The 27,452-nt window shown below is 38.8% G+C and overlaps 1 protein-coding gene across 2 annotated transcripts; it reads right to left on the bottom strand.

Moving 5' to 3' along the window:
- Positions 1-445: 445 nt before the first annotated feature.
- Positions 446-26,343, bottom strand: LOC105021790. Of its 2 annotated transcripts, XM_034297048.1 has the most exons (17): positions 25,950-26,343; positions 23,107-23,133; positions 22,622-22,831; positions 22,299-22,376; positions 21,763-22,002; positions 21,392-21,601; positions 21,052-21,129; positions 4,559-4,798; positions 4,191-4,400; positions 3,867-3,944; positions 3,317-3,556; positions 2,949-3,158; positions 2,636-2,713; positions 2,178-2,417; positions 1,587-1,805; positions 1,296-1,373; positions 446-1,060 (listed from the first exon to the last, which is right to left on the bottom strand). In XM_034297048.1, exons 1-17 carry the CDS (start codon positions 25,966-25,968, stop codon positions 894-896), a joined length of 2,622 nt encoding a protein of 873 aa, XP_034152939.1. In that variant the 5' UTR covers positions 25,969-26,343; the 3' UTR covers positions 446-893. The 2 variants fall into 2 exon arrangements, with proteins under 2 accessions (XP_034152939.1, XP_028980935.2); XM_029125102.2 differs by lacking the exons at positions 446-1,060; positions 1,296-1,373; positions 1,587-1,805; ... (5 more) ...; positions 4,191-4,400; positions 4,559-4,798 and adding exons at positions 15,793-16,898; positions 17,134-17,211; positions 17,425-17,643; ... (3 more) ...; positions 20,397-20,636; positions 23,448-23,549 and having other exon boundaries at positions 25,950-26,147.
- Positions 26,344-27,452: the final 1,109 nt, after the last annotated feature.

Genomic DNA, 27,452 nt, shown 5'->3' with positions numbered 1-27,452 from the left:
GCAAGTTTATTTATATAGGATATTTCATACAGAGAAGCAATTCAATGTGATTTACAAAGTAAAATAAAAAAAAATACAACAGAACAAACAAATCCAAGTGGCCAGTGGCAAAAGCACTTGTGTCCAGAAAAAAATTAAACATGGCAGGATTTTAATGTTAGACAAAGTGATTCAATTTCAAAATGTAAACAATTAGTCTATTGCAAACTAGTAATAACAAACTGCTTGCTCTGCTGGTGAAAACTGTATTACTCCAAGTGCTCCAGTGTGGCTCAAATATTACAACTGACAAAATGTATTTCCTGTGCGATGCCCACTCTGTTATTTCTGTTTGGTTTGTTAAAAAACAAAGCAAGTAACACATTAACAAGCTATTACAATACATTAAAATATATTTCATTTAAATTTACATATTTTCTTCTTATTGCTGTAACATTAATAAAACTAGAAAGTATAAAATTCCTGTAAACAGTAAAACTATTTGGCACTGAATAAAGACAATGTAAAATCTAACGTTAAAACTTTCAACTAGTAACACACATTCCCCTTCCCTACTGGAGACTGGGGTTCAATCCCTATGTCCACCCTTACAACTGGACTGAAACCTGCCTGTCCCCCTGTCTGTGTCCAACTTCCTGAATACAGGGACAAATGTCATTTAAAAGGTAAAATCAACTCATACAGACTTAAGAAAATAAACCTTGTAATTTATATCCCAAACCATACCCTCACATGACCATTTTCTAACAAACATAACAGAAGTGATAGGGCTTCTCTACAGATTTACTCTAATACATATAGATTCCCAGCCTTAAAAAAGAAGAACAAATAAAGGCCCTAAAGAAGAAAGCAATAGAAACCATTGGTAAATCCTTGTCACACTATGGCTCACGCTACATCCTGCTGCCTTTGGTTTTCACGTTGTCATGGAAATAGCCAGTGTTGTTGATGTTGCCCGCTGGATCGAAGAATGCCACAGCAATAAATTTGCCCAGCCCATTAGTTGCCAAGCCCAGACCTACTTGTTTTGAGGACTTCCACACCATTTGAGTGAAGTTACCTGGGACAGGAGTACAAACATCCAATGCAGATTAAATACATTCTTGGTCAGCATTTGTTAGCTATTCATTGTGGAGAATCATTGTTCTCATGCTGTATGGTTTGTTGATTATAGTCAGTTGCTAGCATTCTTAGTGCTGAGTTGTAGTGTTGTTTTCATAATTTACATTAAATGCCACAGATTTACAATAACTATTGTCGACGAGGTTAAGTGTAAATAGTAGTGGACTCCTTACCTGCTCCGTTCTTAAAACCAGGGGATGAGAAGTCATAATTTTCAATCTCCTTGTACCAAGACTCAGCTACATGAGATCCTAAAATTGGAAAGTGAGGCATTAAAATGACATGTCAGACTCTCACACAAACATTGTGCCGTGTCATTTCTCACCACATTTAACTGACCAAGTTCTTCAGTGGAACTGTAATAATGACTTTGAAGTGTGGACTGCTGTGTAAAAGTTAACTTCTCAAAGAGAAAAACTTCCCTCAGTAGATTTCTGTCTTTGCAGTGTAGACCTGAGACTCACCCGTAGGAGCTGTTTTACTGGATCCCGAGAGGCACAATATGTTCTCTCCATGGCCTCTGTTGCTGTTCATCAGTCTGTTGATGCTTATAAGGTGATCTGCCCATTCCTGGGCCTCCCTCGTGAGGGCAGAGCTCAACTCCAGACGTCCTGCCCCGTGTTGACTGCGATATTGATTCAGGGACGTCAGAAGATCACGGACAAATGTATCAAGCTCACTGGCTGTAAGGGACACAGAAAGAAAGATGGTAGGGTATATGATTGTGGTCATGATTACCACTGCTCTTCATATAATAGCTCCCTCTGTTATAATGAAACATCCTTTTTTCAACAGTGGCCGTCACAATACAGTATCTGCCAATATAAAGCATTTTTATCAGTCAGATCCCAGAAGACGATCTTCACAAAATTTTTACTCACTTCAGATTTCAACACAAGATGCTGTGATTCTCCTCCCAAATTCATCGTCTAACCGTACTGACTAGTCACAACCAAACTATTCATGCTACAAACTAATGACTACAGAGCCTAAACACCTAAATATCGAAACATCCCTCATGTATGCTTAGATGCTATAACTGAAAATTATCTCACCACTGCCTTTCCGCTCAGGATGAGTCGTGCCTTTCTGGCTGGGATCAGGTTTCCTTACAGGTGAAGAGGGTCTGTCAGAGGGGGAACTACCTGGTGGAAGGACATTCTTCTCAAAGTAGCCAGCGTTGCTGATGTTGCCTGCTGGGTTGTACTGGCCCACCACAATGATGGTTTTCCCATCTGTGGCAATACCCACTCCCACCTCTCTGGAGTCCTTCCAAACCACCTGGGTGAAGTGGCCTGTAAACAACAGCAGGGGGCGCTGTTAGTCTAGTAGTTACTACATTATGCACTGCTTGTTGAGGATGGAGAGGACAGGCAATTCAGGTCAACTTGGAATATGTTAAGAAATCATGTACATTTTTCGATGTTTTGTCTTTGTAATGTACTCATGTGTTAATATTCATGGATTCCAGTGGCTCTACAGAGTTTTATAGAGTGTGCAGATTGTATCTCACCTGTACCAGGGGTGAAGCCAGACTTATCAAAGTGGTAATCTTTGATTTCACTGTACCACTTATCCACTGCGTCCTTCCCTTTACAATAAAATCAGAACAAAAGTGGAATAAATATTAAATCAAAGGAGCATTCAGAAAAAGTATTTATGCATTTGCAAGTTAAATAATGCCACATCAAATATCCATATTAGGTCATTACTGTAATGTCCACTTGATGAACTTTGCTCAAGATTGACTCCTTTCAATAATAAATAATAGATTTACATCCATTCTAGGTAATGTGATTCTATACTTTCACTGATATATTTCTCACCATTATATTCTTTGGGAACAGAGCTGGATGCATAGTAAAGGTTCTCTCCATGATCTGTGGAGCTGTGTTCCAAGCACTTTAATGACAGAAGATGATCTGCCCATTTCTGGGCGGAGTTACAAAGGTCTTTACTCAGTGTTAGGGGTGGGGCACCATGCTTCTGGCGGTAGTCATTATGGGCATCCACAAACTGGCTCTCAAAATCACGGTCTGAAAAAATAGACAAATGATTACAAAAATACACATACAGAACAAACCAAAATATAACTGGTTTAATGGGACTGGTGTTTAACAACTCAAATTATACATGAAAAATATAGAAACATCCCTCATGTATGCTTAGATGCTATAACTGAAAATGATCTCACCACTGCCTTTCCCCTCAGGATGAGTCGTGCCTTTCTGGCTGGGATCACGTTTCCCTACAGGTGAAGAGGGTCTGTCAGAGGGGGAACTACCTGGTGGAAGGACATTCTTCTCAAAGTAGCCAGCATTGCTGATGTTGCCGGCTGGGTGGTACTGGCCCACCACAATGATGGTTTTCCCATCTGTGGCAATACCCACTCCCACCTCTCTAGAGTCCTTCCAAACCACCTGGGTGAAGTGACCTGTAAACAACAGCAGGGGGCGCTGTTAGTCTAGTAGTTCCTACATTATGCACAGCTTGTTGAGGATGGAGAGAACAGGCAATGCAGATCTAAATAATTTAAAACATGTGTAGTTGTGTCTTTGTACTGTAATCGAATGTTAATGTTCTGAATAATATCATGTTTTATGTTGACCCCAGGAAGAGTAGCTGCTGCATTTGTCAGTAACCAGTGGAGATTAAAATGAATTACTAAAGGAAAAATACAAAATAGAGCTTTCGTAGATTCCAGCAGCTGTATAGTTTCCTAGAGTGTGCAGATTGTATCTCACCTGTACCAGGGGTGAAGCCAGACTTATCAAAGTGGTAATCTTTGATTTCACTGTACCACTTATCCACTGCGTCCTTCCCTTTACAATGAAATCAGAACAAAAGTGGAATAAATATTAAATCAAAGGAGCATTCAGAAAAAGTATACACAAAAATCTCATGCTTTTGCAAGTTAAATAATGCCACATCAAATATCCATAGTAGGTCATTACTGTAATGTCCTCTTGATGAACTTTGCTCCAGATTTACTCCTTTCAAAAATAAATAATAGATTTACATCCATTCTAGGTAATGTGATTCTATACTTTCACTGATATATTTCTCACCATTATATTCTTTGGGAACAGAGCTGGATGCATAGTAAAGGTTCTCTCCATGATCTGTGGAGCTGTGTTTCAGGCACTTTGATGACAGAAGATGATCTGCCCATTTCTGGGCGGAGTTACAAAGGTCTTTACTCAGTGTTAGGGGCGGGGCACCATGCTTCTGGCGGTAGTCATTATGGGCATCCACAAACTGGCTCTCAAAATCACGGTCTGAAAAAATAGACAAATGATTACAAAAATACACAAACAGAGCAAACCAAAATATAACTGGTTTAATGGGACTGGTGTTTAACAACTCAAATTATACATGAAAAATATAGAAACATCCCTCATGTATGCTTAGATGCTATAACTGAAAATGATCTCACCACTGCCTTTCCCCTCAGGATGAGTCGTGCCTTTCTGGCTGGGATCACGTTTCCTTACAGGTGAAGAGGGTCTGTCAGAGGGGGAACTACCTGGTGGAAGGACATTCTTCTCAAAGTAGCCAGCATTGCTGATGTTGCCTGCTGGGTGGTACTGGCCCACCACAATGATGGTTTTCCCATCTGTGGCAATACCCACTCCCACCTCTCTAGAGTCCTTCCAAACCACCTGGGTGAAGTGACCTGTAAACAACAGCAGGGGGCGCTGTTAGTCTAGTAGTTCCTACATTATGCACAGCTTGTTGAGGATGGAGAGAACAGGCAATGCAGATCTAAATAATTTAAAACATGTGTAGTTGTGTCTTTGTACTGTAATTGTATGTTAATGTTCTGAATAATATCATGTTTTATGTTGACCCCAGGAAGAGTAGCTGCTGCATTTGTCAGTAACCAGTGGAGATTAAAATGAATTACTAAAGGAAAAATACAAAATAGAGCTTTCGTAGATTCCAGCAGCTGTATAGTTTCCTAGAGTGTGCAGATTGTATCTCACCTGTACCAGGGGTGAAGCCAGATTTATCAAAGTGGTAATCTTTGATTTCACTGTACCACTTATCCACTGCGTCCTTCCCTTTACAATGAAATCAGAACAAAAGTGGAATAAATATTAAATCAAAGGAGCATTCAGAAAAAGTATACACAAAAATCCCATGCATTTGCAAGTTAAATAATGCCACAACAAATATCCATATTAGGTCATTACTCTAATGTCCTCTTGATGAACTTTGCTCCAGATTTACTCCTTTCAAAAATAAATAATAGATTTACATCCATTCTAGGTAATGTGATTCTATACTTTCACTGATATATTTCTCACCATTATATTCTTTGGGAACAGAGCTGGATGCATAGTAAAGGTTCTCTCCGTGATCTGTGGAGCTGTGTTCCAGGCACTTTGATGACAGAAGATGATCTGCCCATTTCTGGGCGGAGTTACAAAGGTCTTTACTCAGTGTTAGGGGCGGGGCACCATGCTTCTGGCGGTAGTCATTATGGGCATCCACAAACTGGCTCTCAAAATCACGGTCTGAAAAAATAGACAAATGATTACAAAAATACACATACAGAGCAAACCAAAATATAACTGGTTTAATGGGACTGGTGTCTAACAACTCAAATTATACATGAAAAATATAGAAACATCCCTCATGTATGCTTAGATGCTATAACTGAAGATGATCTCACCACTGCCTTTTCCCTCAGGATGAGTCGTGCCTTTCTGGCTGGGATCAGGTTTCCTTACAGGTGAAGAGTGTCTGTCAGAGGTGGAACTACCTGGTGGAAGGACATTCTTCTCAAAGTAACCAGCGTTGCTGATGTTGCCGGCTGGGTGGTACTGGCCCACCACAAAGATGGTTTTCCCATCTGTGGCAATACCCACTCCCACCTCTCTAGAGTCCTTCCAAACCACCTGGGTGAAGTGGCCTGAAACAACAGCAGGGGGCGCTGTTAGTCTAGTAGTTACTACATTATGCACTGCTTGTTGAGGATGGAGAAACAGGCAATTCAGGTCAACTTGGAATATGTTAAGAAATCATGTACATTTTTCGATGTTTTGTCTTTGTAATGTACTCATGTGTTAATATTCATGGATTCCAGTGGCTCTACAGAGTTTTATAGAGTGTGCAGATTGTATCTCACCTGTACCAGGGGTGAAGCCAGACTTATCAAAGTGGTAATCTTTGATTTCACTGTACCACTTATCCACTGCGTCCTTCCCTTTACAATAAAATCAGAACAAAGTGGAATAAATATTAAATCAAAGGAGCATTCAGAAAAAGTATACACAAAAATCTCATGCAATTGCTAGTTGAATAATGCCACAACAAATATCCATAGTAGGTCATTACTGTAATGTCCTCTTGTTGAACTTTGCTCAAGATTTACTCCTTTCAATAATAAATAATAGATTTATATCCATTCTAGGTAATGTGATTCTATACTTTCACTGATTTATTTCTCACCATTATATTCTTTGGGAACAGAGCTGGATGCATAGTAAAGGTTCTCTCCGTGATCTGTGGAGCTGTGTTTCAGGCACTTTGATGACAGAAGATGATCTGCCCATTTCTGGGCGGAGTTACAAAGGTCTTTACTCAGCGTTAGGGGCGGGGCACCATGCTTCTGGCGGTAGTCATTATGGGCATCCACAAACTGGCTCTCAAAATCACGGTCTGAAAAAATTGACAAATGATTAACACAAAAATTCACAAACAGAGCAAACCAAAATATAACTGGTTTAATGGGACTGGTGTCTAACAACTCAAATTATACATGAAAAATATCGAAACATCCCTCATGTATGCTTAGATGCTATAACTGAAAATGATCTCACCACTGCCTTTCCCCTCAGGATGAGTCGTGCCTTTCTGGCTGGGATCAGGTTTCCTTACAGGTGAAGAGGGTCTGTCAGAGGTGGAATTACCTGGTGGAAGGACATTCTTCTCAAAGTAGCCAGCGTTGCTGATGTTGCCTGCTGGGTGGTACTGGCCCACCACAATGATGGTTTTCCCATCTGTGGCAATACCCACTCCCACCTCTCTAGAGTCCTTCCAAACCACCTGGGTGAAGTGGCCTGAAACAACAGCAGGGGGCGCTGTTAGTCTAGTAGTTACTACATTATGCCCAGCTTGTTGAGGATGGAGAGAACAGGCAATTCAGGTCAACTTGGAATATTTTGAAAAATTATTTAAATCATTTGACGTTTTGTCTTTGTAATGTATTAATTTTCTGTATAATGTCATGCTTTATGTTGACCCCAGAAAGGGTAGCTGCTGAATTTGGTAGTTGCCAATTACTCTAATGAATTACTAAATGACGAAGACAAAGTTGAGCTTTAAAGGATTCCAGTGGCTCTACAGAGTTTCCTAGAGTGTGCAGATTGTATCTCACCTGTACCAGGGACGAAGCCAGGCTTATCAAAGTGGTAATCTTTGATTTCACTGTACCACTTATCCACTGCGTCCTTCCCTTTACAATAAAATCAGAACAAAAGTGGAATAAATATTAAATCAAAGGAGCATTCAGAAAAAGTATACACAAAAATCTCATGCATTTGCAAATTAAATAATGCCACATCAAATATCCATAGTAGGTCATTACTGTAATGTCCTCTTGATGAACTTTGCTCAAGATTTACTCCTTTCAAAAATAAATAATAGATTTACATCCATTCTAGGTAATGTGATTCTATACTTTCACTGATATATTTCTCACCATTATATTCTTTGGGAACAGAGCTGGATGCATAGTAAAGGTTCTCTCCATGATCTGTGGAGCTGTGTTCCAGGCACTTTGATGACAGAAGATGATCTGCCCATTTCTGGGCGGAGTTACAAAGGTCTTTACTCAGCGTTAGGGGCGGGGCACCATGCTTCTGGCGGTAGTCATTATGGGCATCCACAAACTGGCTCTCAAAATCATGGTCTGAAAAAATAGACAAATGATTACAAAAATACACAAACTGAGCAAACCAAAATATTACTGGTTTAATGGGACTGGTGTGTAACAACTCAAATTATACATGAAAAATATCGAAACATCCCTCATGTATGCTTAGATGCTATAACTGAAAATGATCTCACCACTGCCTTTTCCCTCAGGATGAGTCGTGCCTTTCTGGCTGGGATCAGGTTTCCTTACAGGTGAAGAGGGTCTGTCAGAGGGGGAACTACCTGGTGGAAGGACATTCTTCTCAAAGTAGCCAGCGTTGCTGATGTTGCCGGCTGGGTGGTACTGGCCCACCACAAAGATGGTTTTCCCATCTGTGGCAATACCCACTCCCACCTCTTTAGAGTCCTTCCAAACCACCTGGGTGAAGTGACCTGTAAACAACAGCAGGGGGCACTGTTAGTCTAGTAGTTACTACATTATGCACAGCTTGTTGAGGATGGAGAGAACAGGCAATGCAGATCTAAATAATTTAAAACATGTGTAGTTGTGTCTTTGTACTGTAATTGTATGTTAATGTTCTGAATAATATCATGTTTTATGTTGACCCCAGGAAGAGTAGCTGCTGCATTTGTCAGTAACCAGTGGAGATTAAAATGAATTACTAAAGGAAAAATACAAAATAGAGCTTTCGTAGATTCCAGCAGCTGTATAGTTTCCTAGAGTGTGCAGATTGTATCTCACCTGTACCAGGGGTGAAGCCAGACTTATCAAAGTGGTAATCTTTGATTTCACTGTACCACTTATCCACTGCGTCCTTCCCTTTACAATGAAATCAGAACAAAAGTGGAATAAATATTAAATCAAAGGAGCATTCAGAAAAAGTATACACAAAAATCTCATGCATTTGCATGTTAAATAATGCCACAACAAATATCCATAGTAGGTCATTACTGCAATGTCCTCTTGTTGAACTTTGCTCAAGATTTACTCCTTTGAATAATAAATAATAGATTTATATCCATTCTAGGTAATGTGATTCTATACTTTCACTGATATATTTCTCACCATTATATTCTTTGGGAACAGAGCTGGATGCATAGTAAAGGTTCTCTCCATGATCTGTGGAGCTGTGTTCCAGGCACTTTGATGATAGAAGATGATCTGCCCATTTCTGGGCGGAGATACAAAGGTCTCTACTCAGTGTTAGGGGCGGGGCACCATGCTTCTGGCGGTAGTCATTATGGGCATCCACAAACTGGCTCTCAAAACTGTCTAGAAGACCACATACACACATACACACACAAACACACACAGAAGTTGAATGGTTACAGGTTACTAAAATAAAGCAGTAACAATTAGAAACTATCCCTAAAATATACTTTTACTTCAATTGTCATCTTTTCCCTAGAATATATGTGAATAATAAGACTCCCTGGAGACTTATTAATAGGGTTTTCTATGACAATCAAAGACAGGGTGGGACATAATCCTTTGATACTGGTAGAGAACAATCATGTTTTTGAAAGTGGAATCACAGGACATTGTTTTGCACTCACCTGTCATTGTTTAATTCTTCGTCTGAACTGCAGTAGAAGACAAAATGATGTTTAAACAATTATTGTTTCAAGTTATCTATTGTAATGTACTTTACAGTATATGTGGTAATTGATATACGCACTTTGACTTGGGACTAAATACCAGGCCTAGCCATCAACCATCTTTGGTGTCTATAATAAGTAACACAATACATTCAAACTACTTTTATATTGTAAGAATTATTCTCTTCTCCATGACATACTACCCCTCAATGCTCCTCTTATTTCTAGCTTCCTCCAAATCCTAAATCCTCCAGTTAGAGTGCCTCTAGACAGGCTGGTTTAACTGTTGGACAGTTGCCAGAGGAATTGGTGCCTGTCTGAATTAATGTGCAAAGGCGATAGTCTGCCATCACAACAATGCCTAACTGACAAGATCCATCACCTCACTGAGATTCTTGTAAAAGGGAAATAAAAAAGACATTCAGATTAGTACCTAAAACCAATTGCCCATTAATAACCAATAAATACTAATGTGTAAATTAGTCAGTCAAGGATATTGGGGGGCGGTGCATTATTTGTTTGGGACAACATGAACACAGTTGCCTTGTCTTGGATTGAGAAGATGTAGACAATATGTTTTTTTGAGAGAATAATCATTATGTGTCTATACATTTTATATATATATATATATATATATATATATAAATATATATATATATATATATATACACTTTTACACAGTGTATATATTGTGTTTATATCATTATTTACATATATATGTTATGTTTTGGATATACAAACATTACTTATTATCATTAAGTCAAAGGATGTCCAATACCCAGTACTGGTATGCTTCACAAACTCTTATTTTTGTTACTTTGTTATTTTGTACTACAGTATAATACCATTGTGTTGATGAAATATCTCACTAAAATATAAATAATATACAAAATAATTTTAAAATATAAATATAACAATAATATTAACATATTTCTATTTCAATTTTGAATATATATCCTAGACTGTCCTATATATAATTGAAGTGATCCTACAGAAATATTCAGTTTCATATATCACTCACAGAAAATCCCAGAACTGCAGTCAGTGACGGAATATGACTTGAGGCACTACCTTCTCTGTGTGTTTCTTGCTTTCTTGTTGTGGCACTGATCACTCCCCTCTCTCTCTATTTATCACTGCGTGAAACAACCCACCTTTAATGAGGAGATTCCATGGAACAGATAGTGTTTCCAAGTTATGCACGGACAAACAAAAAGAGAAAGCTGTGGACAAACAGACTAACACGCAGACACAGAAAAAGCTGTGGTCTTTCTAATTCTTACAAGCGCTAACCTGTGGGCTGTTGTATGCTGGTTCATTCTCACATATGGAATGATATTTCATGTTAGTTCCCACTGTAGCTAGAATTATGTTGATGTGGTTACTTGTCATTATTAATTACTGAAGTTTTGTGTTTTAAATGCAACACTATCTGGAATGCCGGTCATTTTGATGTGACGTGATGACTGACATTTACTGCATCGTGCTTCTTCAAATGTTTGCCCTCTTTTCCAAATGCAGTGTACTCCAGAATTCATGGAATCCTTGATGAATGAGCAAAGAAGAATAAAAAACAAAGTAAAATGTTTTGTCATTTAATCAACCTGTTTCTAGAAAGAAAGAAAGAAAAAGAGTTAAAAAAAAAAGCTAATACATTTTTTTATTCAAGTTCAAGGTCAGATTTTCTGGATTTTTTACAGACTTCTACATGCTTTGTAAGTGGGAAAACCTGCAAAATCTGCAGTGTATCAAATACTTGTTCTCCCCACTGTATATGTATAGCTCTGGAAAAAAATAAGAGACCACTGCAAATTTAATACTTCTATTCCTCACTCAAAACTTTCCTTTTCAACTTTTTTGGAAAGGAAAGAAAAAGGTGCCGTGGTCTCTTAATTTTTTCCGGAGCTGTATATATATTTGCAGTCCTATGAATGAATGAATTGAATACGGGTACAGTTTCAAAGCAGTTCCTTGTAAGGCACTTAAACAAATTGCTTCCTTGAAGAAAAATATCTTGCATTGCCCATTCAGAGCCAAAAGTACAACATGTTTTCAGTTTAATCTGTTCTCCCCACTATATATAAACTTATATATATATATATATACACACTCACCTAAAGGATTATTAGGAACACCATACTAATACTGTGTTTGACCCCCTTTCGCCTTCAGAACTGCCTTCATTCTACGTGGCATTGATTCAACAAGGTGCTGAAAGCATTCTTTAGAAATGTTGGCGCATATTGATAGGATAGCATCTTGCAGTTGATGGAGATTTGTGGGATGCACATCCAAGGCACCAAGCTCCCGTTCCACCACATCTCAAAGATGCTCTATTGGGTTGAGATCTGGTGACTGTGGGGGCCATTTCAGTACAGTGAACTCATTGTCATGTTCAAGACAACAATTTGAAATGATTTGAGCTTTGTGACATGGTGCATTATCCTGCTGGAAGTAGCCATCAGAGGATGGGTACATGGTGGTCATAAAGGGATGGACAAGGTCAGAAACAATGCTCAGGTAGGCCGTGGCATTTAAACGATGCCCAATTGGCACTAAGGGGCCTAAAGTGTGCCAAGAAAACATCCCCCACACCATTACACCACCACCACCAGCCTGCACAGTGGTAACAAGGCATGATGGATTCATGTTCTCATTCTGTTTATGCCAAATTCTGACTCTACCATCTGAATGTCTCAACAGAAATCGAGACTCATCAGACCAGGCAACATTCTTCCAGTCTTCAACTGTCCAATTTTGGTGAGCACGTGCAAATTGTAGCCTCTTTTTCCTATTTGTTGTGGAGATGAGTGGTACCCGGTGGGGTCTTCTGCTGTTGTAGGCCATCCGCCTCAAGGTTGTGCGTGTTGTGGCTTCACAAATGCTTTGCTGCATACCTCGGTTGTAACGAGTGGTTATTTCAGTCAAAGTTGCTCTTCTATCAGCTTGAATCAGTCGGCCCATTCTCCTCTGACCTCTAGCATCAACAAGGCATTTTCGCCCACAGGACTGCCGCATACTGGATGTTTTTCCCCTTTTCACACCATTCTTTGTAAACCCTAGAAATGGTTGTGCGTGAAAATCCCAGTAACTGAGCAGATTGTGAAATACTCAGACCGGCCCGTCTGGCCCCAACAACCATGCCATGCTCAAAATTGCTTAAATCACCTTTCTTTCCCATTCTGACATTAGGTTTGGAGTTCAGGAGATTGTTTTGACCAGGACCACACCCCTAAATGCATTGAAGCAACTGCCATGTGATTGGTTGATTAGATAATTGCATTAATGAGAAATTGAACAGGTGTTCCTAATAATCCTTTAGGTGAGTGTATATATATATATACATATATATATATAAATCCAATGGATTGATGAAACTCTGGCATTATGAGGATCACTTCTAATAATGCATATTTTTGTTTTTTTAAATGATGTAATAAAGAACAATGTTAAATATATATATTGTTGTACCTGTAAAATACAGTCTAATATACCACAGCTTGAACCTAATCAGCATTCAGGGTCAAAAGCACCTGGTTCATGACATGGTGTTAAGAATTGTGTTCTGTGTGACATTTTTTATATAGTTTCATTCATCTGTATACAGGATCAGATGCCTTCATGGCAGCCTTCATTAACCAAGAACCCTATAATTCAACGATTTAGAAAAGCATGCCTATCTATATTGAACATTAAAGCTTGAGCTTGATAAAATAAAATACTTTACATATAATGTAGTGTTTTTGGTAAAATGATGATTGTATCTGGTAAAATTATGATGGACTATGTATGGACATAGGTTACTCTTTCATGGGCTATCCATGTAAATACCAATTTATCTGAGATCTTTTTGTTTTATACCAGATGCAAAGTGTCTTTGGGTCCTAGAAAAGAGATATATAAGTTTAATGTGTTATCATTTATTGTAGATCTGTTCAGAACCATGATTAGACACGGCTTAAAAATGAAAGCTTACATACCATCTTAACCTTAAATGTTGCCTGTCCACCTCAGACAGATACGAGTTAGAATTTCTACTTGTTTACTGTCATCACCCACATGTTATCAGCCACACAATCTTCAATGTGGTTTAACCTTAAAGGAATGTTTGTTTCCTTAGAACTGTCACCAGACATGGAAAACCAGCTTAAGACAAACAATTCCAGTAATTACAGTGTTGTTAAGTGGTATCTCTTGGGAATTAGTTGTTGGACGCCATACCTGCCATACTGGTTACCTTACTTTATATGCTTGCGTGTGTGCATGTTTTGTGAGTGTTGGCTGGTTAGAATCTGATGGTTAGGAAGCTCTTATTTCAACATCTGAGGGCCATGTTGACACTGCAAACAGTAACAGACGGCCATTCTAACAGCAAGTTTAGTTGTTTATCAAGGATTGAGGATCACCACTAACCAGCTAACGTAGCTAGCTAATATTGACATTATATTTAATACAAGTGAAACCCACCAGAAGCTCCAACTATGTTGTCTGTGTACTTCAGACTATGAGCTATATTTTTACCTGCCTGTTACAAGATTTTCAGCAATGTCTTGCCTTTCCTTATTTCTCCTTAATGCAATACTGGGTGAATTCCAACACAGAGGAAATTTAAGCATACTTTGTTTTCTTTATTATTCATTAAATATAATAACAGTTCAAAACTCAAACTCTTACACTAGAGAGTAAATCACTTTTGCACATTTTTATTACTGCTATCTCAAGTTTCTTTTTTAGAGAGCATTGTGCAAAATGAAGAAAAACACAAACAAAATACAAAATAAAACACTTGCATTTAATCCTGTAAATGTTTTAACAGATTAATCAAAATAATAATCCACAGATAAATCGATAAACAAACTGTTAGTTGCAGCCCAAACAATTATATTGTCAATATACCATTGCTAAGCAATGTATCTGAGAACAGCTTTTAGCCCTGGTATTGTGATGTACCACACCCCCTCGTGCCTTATTGCTTACAAATATTGATTTTAAATAATAATACATTATATTTATACATAATGTATTGGGACCCAAAGACGCTGGGTCCCAATCCAGTAAATAATTCCAGATCCAATCCCATACATTTTTATTTTCTAATTCATAGTGCATCCTTTGCATGGACACGTCCAGTGATCTGCATACTATTGCCTCAACAGAGACCTCGCCAATCCCAATAAGATGGTCAGATATTTTGGGACAATCAATAACCGACGACAAAGAGTATAGGGTTACTAGGGGGAAAACACCTGCCTTAAGGGAAATCTGTATTTTCTGACTCGAAAAAGCTGAGAATGTTTCGTCAGATTAATATATATGTTGGGTTTGTAGATTGTATATAAACAGCTCCTGAAAAAATTAAGAGACCACTGTACCTTTCTTTCCTTTCCAAAAAAGTTGAAAAGGTAAGTTTTGAGTGAGGAACAGAAGTGTTCAATTTGCAGTGGTCTCTTAATTTTAACCCTTCTGTTCCTCACTCAAAACCTTCCTTTTTGACTTAGTTTTTTCCCCAAACATGATCACCACAAAAAAATAGGATTGTTATAATTTTTTTATCTGAACAAGTCGATTACTTAGCCTAAGGCCTTCATATTGACATATCAAATATCAGTTTAGAGGCCTAATTACATCACATGACAATGTTTTCTAAATGACAGAAAATAAGACCAACTTACGCCAAAATCGTTTTGTGTAATTACTTTGCTCAGTTGAGATGATTCAACAACATTTTCTAGATGAACAATAGTAGCAACCAAGGAATGTGTTTCAAAAATAAAAAATGCGTCATTTGGTGGACAATTTGTTACTCCACGGTTCGGAAATGTAATATACATTACCAACTACAAACCAAAGCTCCACTCCGTTTCTGTGGCTTCGCCAAACATGCTCAACCGTTTTTTTTCCATTAGGGTACCTATTGTAGGTGTTACACTAGAATGGATTTAAATGGAAGACACTCGATGACACGATTGGTCTGTTGCTTACCGGACCACGCTCGGTCATTCAGCACCCCTCGTACAAATAATCTTACCTTAGATTTGCAGAGACCGCAAGCAAGTTTATTTATATAGGACAATTCATACAGAGAAGCAATTCAATGTGTTTTACAAAGAAAAACAAAAAAACAACAGAATAAAAACAAACAAATCCAAGTGGCCAGTGGCAAAACCACAGGTGTCCAGAAAAAAATTAAACTTGGCAGGATTTTAATGTTAGACAAAGTGATTTAATTTCAAAATGTAAACAATTAGTCTATTGCAAACTAGTAATAACAAACTGCTTGCTCTGCTGGTGAAAACTGTATTGCTCCAAGTGCTCCAGTGTGGCTCAAATATTACAACTGACAAAATGTATTTCCTGTGCGATGCCCACTCTGTTATTTCTGTTTGGTTTGTTAAAAAACAAAGCAAGTAACACATTAACAAGCTATTACAATACATTAAAATATATTTCATTTACATGTTTTCTTATTGCAGTAACATTAATAAAACTAGAAAGTATAACAAAATTCATGTAAACAGTAAAACTATTTTGCACTGAATAAAGACAATGTAAAATCTAACATTAAAACTTTCAACTAGTAACACACATTCCCCTTCCCTACTAGAGACTGGGGTTCAATCCCTATGTCCACCCTTACAACTGGACTGAAACCTGCCTGTCCCCCTGTCTGTGTCCAACTTCCTGAATACAGGGACAAATGTCATTTAAAAGAAAGTTAAAATCAACTCATACAGACTTAAGTAATTTATATCCCAAACCATACCCTAAACATGACCCTTTTCTAACAAACATAACAGAAGTTATAGGGATACACTACAGATTTACTCTAATACATATAGATTCCCAGCCTTTAAAAAGAGGAACAATTAAAGGCCCTAAAGAAAAAAGCAATAGAAACCATTGGTAAATCCTTTACTTGGTTTCCACTTGATTCTACAACACTTTTAGTAACAACCGGAAACAAGAACCAGCATTTTGGTCTAAACGTATACTTGGGAATGAGGTAAACAGTGTGGGTATGGTTTGGGTTAGGTTTAAAATACAATTTAGGGAATATACATTGTAGAACTAGATGGGGATTTAACCTCTGTGGTAATTGGAAGATATTGCACACTATGGCTCACGCTACATCCTGCTACCTTTGGTTTTCACGTTGTCATGGAAATAGTCAGTGTTGTTGATGTTGCCCGCTGGATCGAAGAATGCCACAGCGATAAATTTGCCCAGCCCATTAGTTGCCAAGCCCAGACCTACTTGTTTTGAGGACTTCCACACCATTTGAGTGAAGTTACCTGGGACAGGAGTACAAACATCCAATGCAGATTAAATACATTCTTGGTCAGCATTTGTTAGCTCTTCATCGTGGAGAATCATTGTTTTCATGCTGTATGGTTTGTTGATTATAGTCAGTTGCTAGCATTCTTAGTGCTGAGTTGTAGTGTTGTTTTCTTAATTTACATTAAATGCCACAGATTTACAGTAACTGTTGTGGATAGGATTAAGTGTAAATAGTAGTGGACTCCTTACCTGCTCCGTTCTTAAAACCAGGGGATGAGAAGTTATACTTTTCAATCTCCTTGTACCAAGACTCAGCTACATAAGATCCTATAATTGGAATGTGAGGCATTAAAATGACATGTCAGACTCTAACACAAACAATGTGCCGTGTCATTTCTCACCTAATTTAACTGGTCAAGTTCTTCAGGGGAACTGTAATAATGACTTTGAAGTGTGGACTGCTGTGTAAAAATAAACTTCTCAAAGAGAAAAACTTCCCTCAGTAGATTTCTGTCTTTGCAGTGTAGACCTGAGACTCACCCGTAGGAGCTGTTTTACTGGATCCAGAGAGGCAGAATATGTTCTCCCCATGGCCTTTGTTCCTGTTCATCAGTCTGTTGATGCTTATAAGGTGATCTGCCCATTCCTGGGCCTCCCTCGTGAGGGCAGAGCTCAACTCCAGACGTCCTGCCCCGTGTTGACTGCGATATTGATTCAGGGACGTCAGAAGATCACGGACAAATGTATTAAGCTCACTGGCTGTAAGGGACACAGAAAGAAAGATGGTAGGGTATATGATTGTGGTCATGATTACCACTGCTCTTCATACAATAGCTCCGTCTGTTATAATGAAACATCCTTTTTTCAACAGTGGCCGTCACACTACAGTATCTGCCAGTATAAAGCATTTTTATCAGTCATATCCCAGAAGACGATCTTCACAAAATTTTTACTCACTTCAGATTTCAACACAAGATGATGTGATTCTCCTCCCAAATTTGTCACCTAACAGAACCGACTGTCACAACCAAACTATTCAGGCTACAAACTAATGACTACAGAGCCTAAATAAAAAACGACAAATATATTAATATAAAAGACCTAAGAAGGACTAGGTCGCACCCTTTGCCGTCAGAACAGATTGGAATGCTGTGTGGTGGGATATTGTGCCACTCATCAAGAACAAAACCCTCCGGTTCTTTGAGGGATGCAGAACGTGGAAAACAACTTCGCACAATGTCCCATAAATGTTCAATAATGTTCGGGTCTGGTGACTGAGGAAACCATGGAAGATGTTTGATGTCATCCCAGTGTTCATTAAAACATTCTTGAATGAGATTAACAGTGTGCATGGGGTTCATTATCACACTGGAATATTAGAACAGACGTGCACGCTGGGTAAAATGGCTTCGTATTCCTTGGACATTATATAACCATGCCGACCCCCATGAGATGGCTGCCCATACCATGACAGACACCACAACATGTTGAATTCTCTGTTAATATGCTCACCTGATAGCGAGGTCACTTTCAATGTCTGCATTCTCAATGTGACGTCCTGTACTGGCTCATTGGTAACCTTTGACCCTTTAGGCAGCACATTCAGGGCATAGTAACCTGGGTTGGTAATGTTTCCAGCCGGTTTGAAGTTTGCCACCACGGTGACCATCCCTGTGCCGCTGTTGGCCATGCCAACACCCACTTCCTTGGAGCTACGCCATACAAGCTGGGTGAACTGCCCTAAAGTTAAATAAAAGATGACAAAAGAAACAGATTGTGATCTATGCGTTAATTCCTTTTTTGTTTCAGCAGACATTCTCATCTACAGGCAATTACAGGAGCCCTAGGGTTCAAGAGACTGCGTGGTTCACAGAAAAGTGACCGTGTCCTCTTGGGGGAGGGCAAGTTTCTCTGCAGTGTCCTTTTGGTGTGGTTGGTGTCGGAAAAGGTTGTCTTGCCTTGTCACACTCTAGCACTTCCTTGTAGTAGGTCAGGTGTCCGCAAGTTCTAATTAGTATGCTAATTAGTATGTCCTGGTTAAGCGAGCAGCGTGAAAATAAGCAGAACAGCTTGATTGTATTGTTTTTCAAAATTGACTTTTATTATGAAAATAACATATTTAATGTATCTGGTTACCGGCCCAGTACTATTACCAACAGGTTATGGAGTAGAGAACTTTTTAACTGGAGGGAAGGACACCAGGTGAGCACAGTTAACAAGCAGGCAGAAACAAACAACAGAAGTGATTCAGTAAGAGCATTGCTGGGTAAGTAATTAAAAGGTTGCTGTAATAAAAGGCAGTCAGTAATAAAACTTGTAGCTCATCAACAGTCCATAACGTGAAACATTGTTTCAATTTTATTTGGAATTGTATTAATAAATAGCATTGTTCCACAGAGGCTCAGCAAATTACAAAAAGTACTTCACAATTTAAAGTTAAAGACGAGGGAGAATTAAAGTATCAATACTCAACATTGAAAATAATGGTTTGTGCAAGGCATACAGTAGAAATGGAATGCTATGTAGACATAGGTGACCAAATTAAGCAATGTGTATTTTCATAGCAGTTACATCCTCTGGCTGACATACTGAGTCTGGGTGTACCTGTTTTGTCCTGATGTCCAGGTTTGGAGAAGTCATAGTTCTCCACTTGTTTGTACCAAGCATCCACAACCTCTTGGCCTTATGAGAGAAAGACAGAAGTCAAATATTGGATGGGAAGTGTCAAATGTGCACTGCCTGAGGGCTGGTTGTGGTAAGGGTTAAGGTTAAGTTTGTGGTAAGGGCTAGGGCAGTGGTAAGAGTTAGATTATGAGACAGTGAATCCAATATAGATGAAAACTTGTGCCCGTGCGATATTCAATATAGCACGGGCACAAGTTAAAGCATGATATTCTCCAGCTAACTTGTGGCTTTTTAAAAATTGAATTACAAATCTACCATACCATTTAACACACGAAAATGGGCAAATGGGGAGGAGTTTGGCCAAATTGAATTGGCTTTGTCAGGTCTTGGCAGAGCCATTTAAGATGTTGCTGTAAATGTTGCCAAATTGAAAAAACATGACCCGACCCCCCCCAGATCAATCATTTTGGTTCTCCCTACCTGTTGCAGTGATGCCTGGTGACCCTGTTTTGGCCCAGATGTTTTCCCCGTGGGGAGATGAGGAGTTCTTCAGCAGCCGCCCTTTCAGTAAGGTCTGTGCCCAGGTCTGGGCATCCCGACTCAGGGCAGAGTCCAGGGTGAGGCCTGGGGCTCCGTGTGCCGCCCTCTGGAAGTTACACGCCTGGAGGAAGTCTCTATGGAACTGGGCGAGGTCTTGGTGCAGGCAGACAAAAGGATGAAACCGTTAAAACATTCTATCTGGAAATAATTATGCAATTAATACTCGGCTGGAACCACAGTGTGCATTTGAAAATATTATGAAATAAATGTGGGGAAAGTGAAGCCTACAGCATATACAATATTATAGTGTTTTCATATATATATATATATTTTTTTTTAAATCTCACCACTGCCTTTCCCCTGAGGATGAGTCGTGCCTTTCTGGCCGGGATCAGGTTTCCTTACAGGTGAAGAGGGTCTGTCAGAGGTGGAACTACCTGGTGGAAGGACATTCTTCTCAAAGTAGCCAGCGTTACTGATGTTGCCTGCTGGGTGGTACTGGCCCACCACAATGATGGTTTTCCCATCTGTGGCAATACCCACTCCCACCTCTCTAGAGTCCTTCCAAACCACCTGGGTGAAGTGCCCTAAAAGATAACACCAGGGGGCACTGTTGGGTTTCATATTTAATTTGACGTCTTTACTCTACTTTCTATAATGTGGAAAATAGTCAACATAAAAAACAAAACCTTAAATGAGTGTGTCCAAACATTTTACTCGTACTGTATGTGCTCAGTATGTTGAGGATGGAGAGAACAGGCAATGCAGGTCTACTTGGACAATGTTGTGAAATAATTTCAAATGTTTGTAGTTAGTTGTGTCTTTTTACTGTAATCATATGTTAATATTCTGTATAATGTCATGTTTTATGTTGACCCAAAAAGAGTAGGTACGGCCTTTGGCTGTAACCAATGGAGATTACAGTTATTAAAAGAAAAATGTAGCTTTCATGGATTCCAGTGGCTCTACAGAGTTTTCTAGAGTGTGCAGATTGTATCTCACCTGTACCAGAGGTGAAGCCAGGCTTATCAAAGTGGTAATCTTTGATTTCACTGTACCAATTGTCCACTGCGTCCTTCCCTTTACAATGAAATCAGAACAAAATTCTCAATCGATTTTAAATCAAATGAGCATTCAGGAAATGTATTCTCAAATGAATCTGTCTGCATACGGCAGATAAATAATGCAAAATAGAAAATCCACTCTGAGATCTATTCAATACAGTATTTTCCATTAGCCGAACTTTGCTACAGATTGAAGGAACTGAACAATAAAAAAAAAAACATTTAAATGAACCTATTCAAAGAAATGTGATTTTATCATTTTACAGACATTTTCTCACCATCAAATTTTTTGGGGGCGGAGCTGTATGCATAGTAAAGGTTCTCTCCATGATCTGTGGAGCTGTGTTGGAGGCTCTTTGATGACAGAAGATGATTTGCCCATTTGTGGGCGGAGTTACACAGGTCTCTACTCAGCGTAAGGGGCGGGGCACCATGCTTCTGGCGGTAAACATTATGGGCATCCACAAACTGCCTCTCAAAAACACGGTCTGAAAAAATAGACAAATGATTAACACAAAAATACACAAACAGAGCAAACCAAATTCTAACTGGTTTAATGGAACTGTTGTCTAACAACTAAAATTACACATGAAAAATATCGAAACATCCCTCATGTATGCTTAGATGCTATAACTGAAAATGATCTCACCACTGCCTTTCCCCTCAGGATGAGTTGTGCCTTTCTGGCTGGGATCAGGTTTCCTTACAGGTGAAGAGTGTCTGTCAGAGGGGGAACTACCTGGTAGAAGGACATTCTTCTCAAAGTAGCCAGCGTTACTGATGTTGCCTGCTGGGTGGTACTGGCCCACCACAATGATGGTTTTCCCATCTGTGGCAATACCCACTCCCACCTCTCTAGAGTCCTTCCAAACCACCTGGGTGAAGTGACCTGTAAACAACAGCAGGGGGCGCTGTTAGTCTAGTAGTTACTACATTATGCACAGCTTGTTGAGGATGGAGAGAACAGGCAATGCAGATCTAAATAATTTAAAGCATTTGTAGTTGTGTCTTTGTACTGTAATCGTATGTTAATGTTCTGAATAATATCATGTTTTATGTTGACCCCAGGAAGAGTAGCTGCTGCAATGGAGATTATAATGAATTACTAAAGGAAAAATACAAAATAGAGCTTTCATAGATTCCAGCAGCTGTATAGTTTCCTAGTGTGTGCAGATTGTATCTCACCTGTACCAGAGGTGAAGCCAGGCTTATCAAAGTGGTAATCTTTGATTTCACTGTACCAACTATCCACTGCATCCTTCCCTTTACAATGAAATCAGAACAAAAGTGGAATAAATATTAAACAAAGGAGCATTCAGAAAAAGTATTCACAAAAATCTCATGCATTTGCAAGTTAAATAATGCCACAGCAAATATCCACAGTAGGTCATTACTGTAATGTCTTCTTGTCGAACTTTGCTCCAGATTTACTCTTTTCAAACATACATATTCAATTTACATCCATTCTAGATAATGTGATTCTACGCTTTTACTGATTTATTTCTCACCATTATATTCTTTGGGAACAGAGCTGGATGCATAGTAAAGGTTCTCTCCATGATCTGTGGAGCTGTGTTTCAGGCACTTTGATGACAGAAGATGATTTGCCCATTTCTGGGCGGAGTTACAAAGGTCTTTACTCAGCGACAGGGGCGGGGCACCATGCTTCTGGCGGTAGTCATTATGGGCATCCACAAACTGTCTCTCAAAATCACGGTCTGAAAAAATACACACACACACACACAAACAAACCAACAAACAAAGAACATAAATAGTTATGGGGTGTGGTGCTTAACTACTAAAATAAAGAAATCATAATAATAAAACATCTCTTACATATACTTAGACTATAATGGTCTCATCTTTTCGTTGGAAGCCATGTAACTTATAAACAACCAAAGAAACTGCAGTACAGAATTCCATTAATAATGTAGAGAACAATAATGTTTTAAAAGTAGAATGACGAAAATGAGGGACATTATTTTCTACTCACCTGTCATTGTTTTTTCCTTTCTAAGAACTGTAATAGAAGCCAAAATAATTTGTTAACAAATATTATGTCAGGTTGTCTGTTGTAATGTACTTATAATGTGCTGTAGATGTTTGTCTGACTCGACTACACCTTCAGAAAACAATAATTATTGGGCTTGTTTTTCATGCATTTTACCAAGATTCCTTTGAACTGTTTTTCTATGTATTTTTCTATGTATTTCTTTCAAGGAAATGCTGTAAATAACAATGTACAATTTAAGGGATAATTGATATACCTTCAACCATCTTTGACATCTTTAACAAGTAATACATTTTTTAAATTTAAAAGAGCCTTCCAATTACTTTTAAATTGTAAGAATGACTCCATTCTCCATAACAGACTCCCCCATCAGTATCTGCCAATTAACATGGTCAAAGTTGAATGCTCCTCTTGCTTCTAGCTTCCTGTAAACCATAAATCTTCCAGTTAGAGACAGGCTACTTTAACTGTTGGATAGTTGCCAAAGGAATTGGATTAGGCCAGCGTTGAGTCCCTGAATTAATGTGAAAAGCTGGTAGTCTGCCTTCACAACAGTGCCCAACTGACAAGATCCATCACCTCTAACTAAAATGGACATTCAGACTATGCAGAGACAACATATAAAATGTAATGACATGAAGGCAGAAGTTATAAATACCCACTGCTGATGTACTTTACAAATTCTTATTCTTTTACTACAGTATAATAATATATTTTTATAAAGTCCCCTACAAAAATATTAAAATATTATTATTGTATTAAAAAAAAAGATACGTAAAATGTAAATTAAAATGCACCTTTGAAATATTGTACCGTACATAATCATCCTATCGAAATATTACGCTTCATAAATTACTCACAGTAAAGCCAAGAACTGCAGTCAGCGTCAGAAGAAGACTTGAGGCACTATCTTTTCTGTCTGTCTTTTGATTTCTAGTCATGGCACTGATCTCTCCCCTCTCTCTCTCTCACCCTCTGTCTCTCTCTCTCCCTCTCTCTCTCTCTCCCTCTCTCTCACTCTCACTCTCTCTCTCGCTCTCCCTCTCTCACTCTCTCTCTCGCTCTCCCTCTCTCACTCTCGCTCTCTCCCTCTCTCTCTCTCCCTCTCTCTCGCTCTCTCTCACTCTCTCTCTCGCTCTCTCTCTCTCGCTCTCTTTATCTCTCTCGCTGTTTACCACTGCATAAAACAACCTTTAATGAGAAGACTCCACGTTACAGATATAACATTTCCCAGGAACACACAGACAAACAAAAGGGAAACACAGACACAGAAAAAGCTGCAATCTTTCTAATTCATACAAGCACTAACCTGTGGGCTCTGTTCTACGCTGTTTCACTACCACTGAAGGAATGTCATTTCACTTTAGTTCCCCCTGCATATTCACTCAAATGGCTAAAAAAAACTTCAATATTTCTCATACGCATTTTGTTCAGCCCAGTTACTCAGCCCTTAATCCACCAGCAAATATGTTGTTTTTTTTAAATGAAAAAGCAACTCATTCTAATTTCTCATTGAAAAGCGGCAAATTACAATTATTCAGGATTTTGCCTTTCTCTGCACTACTATTATAATTTGAGTGGTTTGCTTTGGACCCAGTTACAGAATAGTTCTCATGCCAACACTGGGACAAAAGAGGTGTCCATAACAGTCAAGGATGCCATTATGGGGCGGGAAAATCTGAAAGAACCAGAAACATAGCCAACACCTTGGGCTTTACAAAAACAACAGTTTAGAACATTAAACGGTGATAAGCCATTCCCCACTGGTGACATTCATAGCTCCATGCACATGTTCAGTTCCTTGCTGGAGGCCTAGGGTCTAATAAATGTCTCTACCATTGAACACTGTGTCTCCTCCCCTGTCACCCTGTAATTACTAACATTTCAAGAAAAAAAGGGGCGGGGGGGGATATATAAGGAGAGTAGGGGCTCGCACTTGCATGTAGCATGAAATGGGTGCTGCAGTGCATTGTGGTATTCAAATAAATTACTGTTGATCACTTTAACGGAAATCATCTCTGGCTTATGCTGTTCAGTCAGTTAACTGTGTCTGAGTCTTTTCCTTCATATGTGTCGCAAGGCTTGGCATAAAATGCTTTGTGATGATTACTTCACATAATACGCATTTTGTGTTTCCTGAAATATTAAAATAAAAGTAAAGAAAAATGCAGACTCTTATACCACTGCTTTAAGCTAATCAGCATTCAGGATTCAAAGCACCTGGTTTATGACATGGTGTTAAGAATTGTGTAATACGTTTAATAAAAGTTTCAGTCATCTGTATCAGTTTTCAGTTTTCTATACAGGATATGACACCTCCCTGAAAGTTCATTAAACAGGAAGCTTAAAATTCAACCACGTAGAACTGCATGTGGAGAGTATGCTTATGTTTGGTAAAAATAAAACATCTCTATGTATATAAACATACATACATATTAACCAAATGTATATTGTCTTTGGTATAATTATGATTGTCCATTACATGGACAATCATAATTATACATAAATGTTACCCTAGATCTGTCTATAACCAAGACTAGCATGGGTGAAATATGAAAGCTATACATCTTATTAACCTAATTGACATACACTGTGATAGTGGCTCTTCATCTCAGACTTTCATGAAACTTCATTTGTTTACTGTTAATAATGTGTACCTGTTATTAACCTCACATTAAACTGGTTTAACCTTGCAGAAATATTGGTTTCCTTAAAACTATCATTGCACCAGGAAAAGGTCAACAATTCCAGTAATTCCAGTAATTAAGTGGTATATCTGAAGATGTGTTGGCTGGTGTAATATGATGTGTTAGGAAGATTTTTACCTTGAAATCTAAGAGCCATCTTGACACTGCAGGTGAATCCTTTTTGAAGTCAAGTGGGAAGTCAAGCTTCTCTTACACCCAGCATTGGGAGAGAACAGTCATATACCCTGCTAACAAACAGGAAGGAAGCTATGTCAAGTCTTTGTTCCTGTATCGTTCATCGCCACAAACACTCTAACATCCAGACCTGAGCTGTAATTCCAGATTTTTCTTGTGTATTAGCCAACACCACACCCACTCGTGCCATATTGCGTAAACTTAATACTACCCTCTTTCCACTCGCAGTAAATATTGACTTATAGGTTCACAGTGCATGTCAACTTCTAAGAATGTTTTGTGTCACTTTTATCTACCACTAGTGAATAAAAGTTATTATGATGCATATGGTGAACATCCTGACACTTATCTGTTATTAAATGAGCAAAGGTATGTCGCAATGCGTTGAATTTCAGGAAGGTGTAATTTAAGTATTTGTTTGCGGGGAAGGACCACTGACTAATTGCGCACCCATCAAGTTACTAGCCATGGACTAAGCCTTGGATATGTGATCTCGCGACACTACAGGTTTTAAAAAGTAACATTGAATTAATGTTGCTTCCACTGAGGCGCCTTTTTTAAAAAATTTCAAGCGTCAAACTCGTTTCATAAACCCATGCTTATTTACCTTTTTGTGAGTTGACTGGCGTGTACACGATTTGATTGTGGTATTTGTTCGATTGTGATTCTCCTCTCCCAGGTCCGTAAAGGAACACCGCTGGAGCGGATTTCCCAGTTCATTTCTAACCATGACTGGAGCGCGGTCGTTGCAGGGCACACTGGCTGTAATCGCGAGAAAGGTTGGCGGCGAAGGTTGGTGTAGAATAGCCGAGATTCACTGTATGGGGTAGCCTACCACCAGATGTTTGAAGGTGATTTATTGAGATTAGAAGGACCAATAGAAGGTTTATAATCAGGTTTACTTTGGTGGTAATGAATTCTGTTCATACAGAAAGAGAGTCAGCAGCAACGAATTTAGCAGGAGAAAAACGCTTTACAAAATCACTACAACGCGTACAGCAAAACTCACCCTTCAGGAATTGCGTACAGGCCCTGGTACAGAGACTGACTCCTCTAGCACATTCCGTCAATTATTTGCATAAGGAAATTAGGGGACCATGGGCACGATTCTCTATTGTGTATGTAATATTGTTATGATTGGGTTGTTGATAGACAATCATTGTTACATATTTATTGAGCGCAGATTAAAACCGTGGGGGCACAGTTTTTTTTCCAGAGAGCTGTGAGGAAATGGCTTTAAGGGCTTGACAGCGGACTGGATGCCTAGATGATGAACAGTAGACTGTCTGGAGTCCAGAAGGTGGTCAACTGCGATACAGAGGGGAACTGACATTCATGTACATCTAATGTGGATAATGCAGAAGTGATACAACTCTGATTTATTGACAACTGTCCAGTTTGTGTTATCAAGAAAATAGGTTAGGAACGACCTTGGATGCTTTTAGA

This window comes from Esox lucius, chromosome 14 (assembly GCF_011004845.1).
Source record: "Esox lucius isolate fEsoLuc1 chromosome 14, fEsoLuc1.pri, whole genome shotgun sequence".
Lineage (NCBI taxonomy): Eukaryota > Metazoa > Chordata > Actinopteri > Esociformes > Esocidae > Esox > Esox lucius.
The sequence above is the reverse complement of the archived record's forward strand: the minus strand, read 5'-3'. Positions and strand labels throughout refer to the sequence as shown.

Excerpts from the sequence above, each read along its gene's own strand:
- LOC105021790 (XM_034297048.1), bottom strand. Across the intron at positions 3,159-3,316 it reads TCCTGAGGGGAAAGGCAGTG|ACCGTGATTTTGAGAGCCAG; the intron begins GTGAGATCATTT and ends CTATTTTTTCAG. Across the intron at positions 1,806-2,177 it reads TCCTGAGCGGAAAGGCAGTG|CCAGTGAGCTTGATACATTT; the intron begins GTGAGATAATTT and ends TGTCCCTTACAG.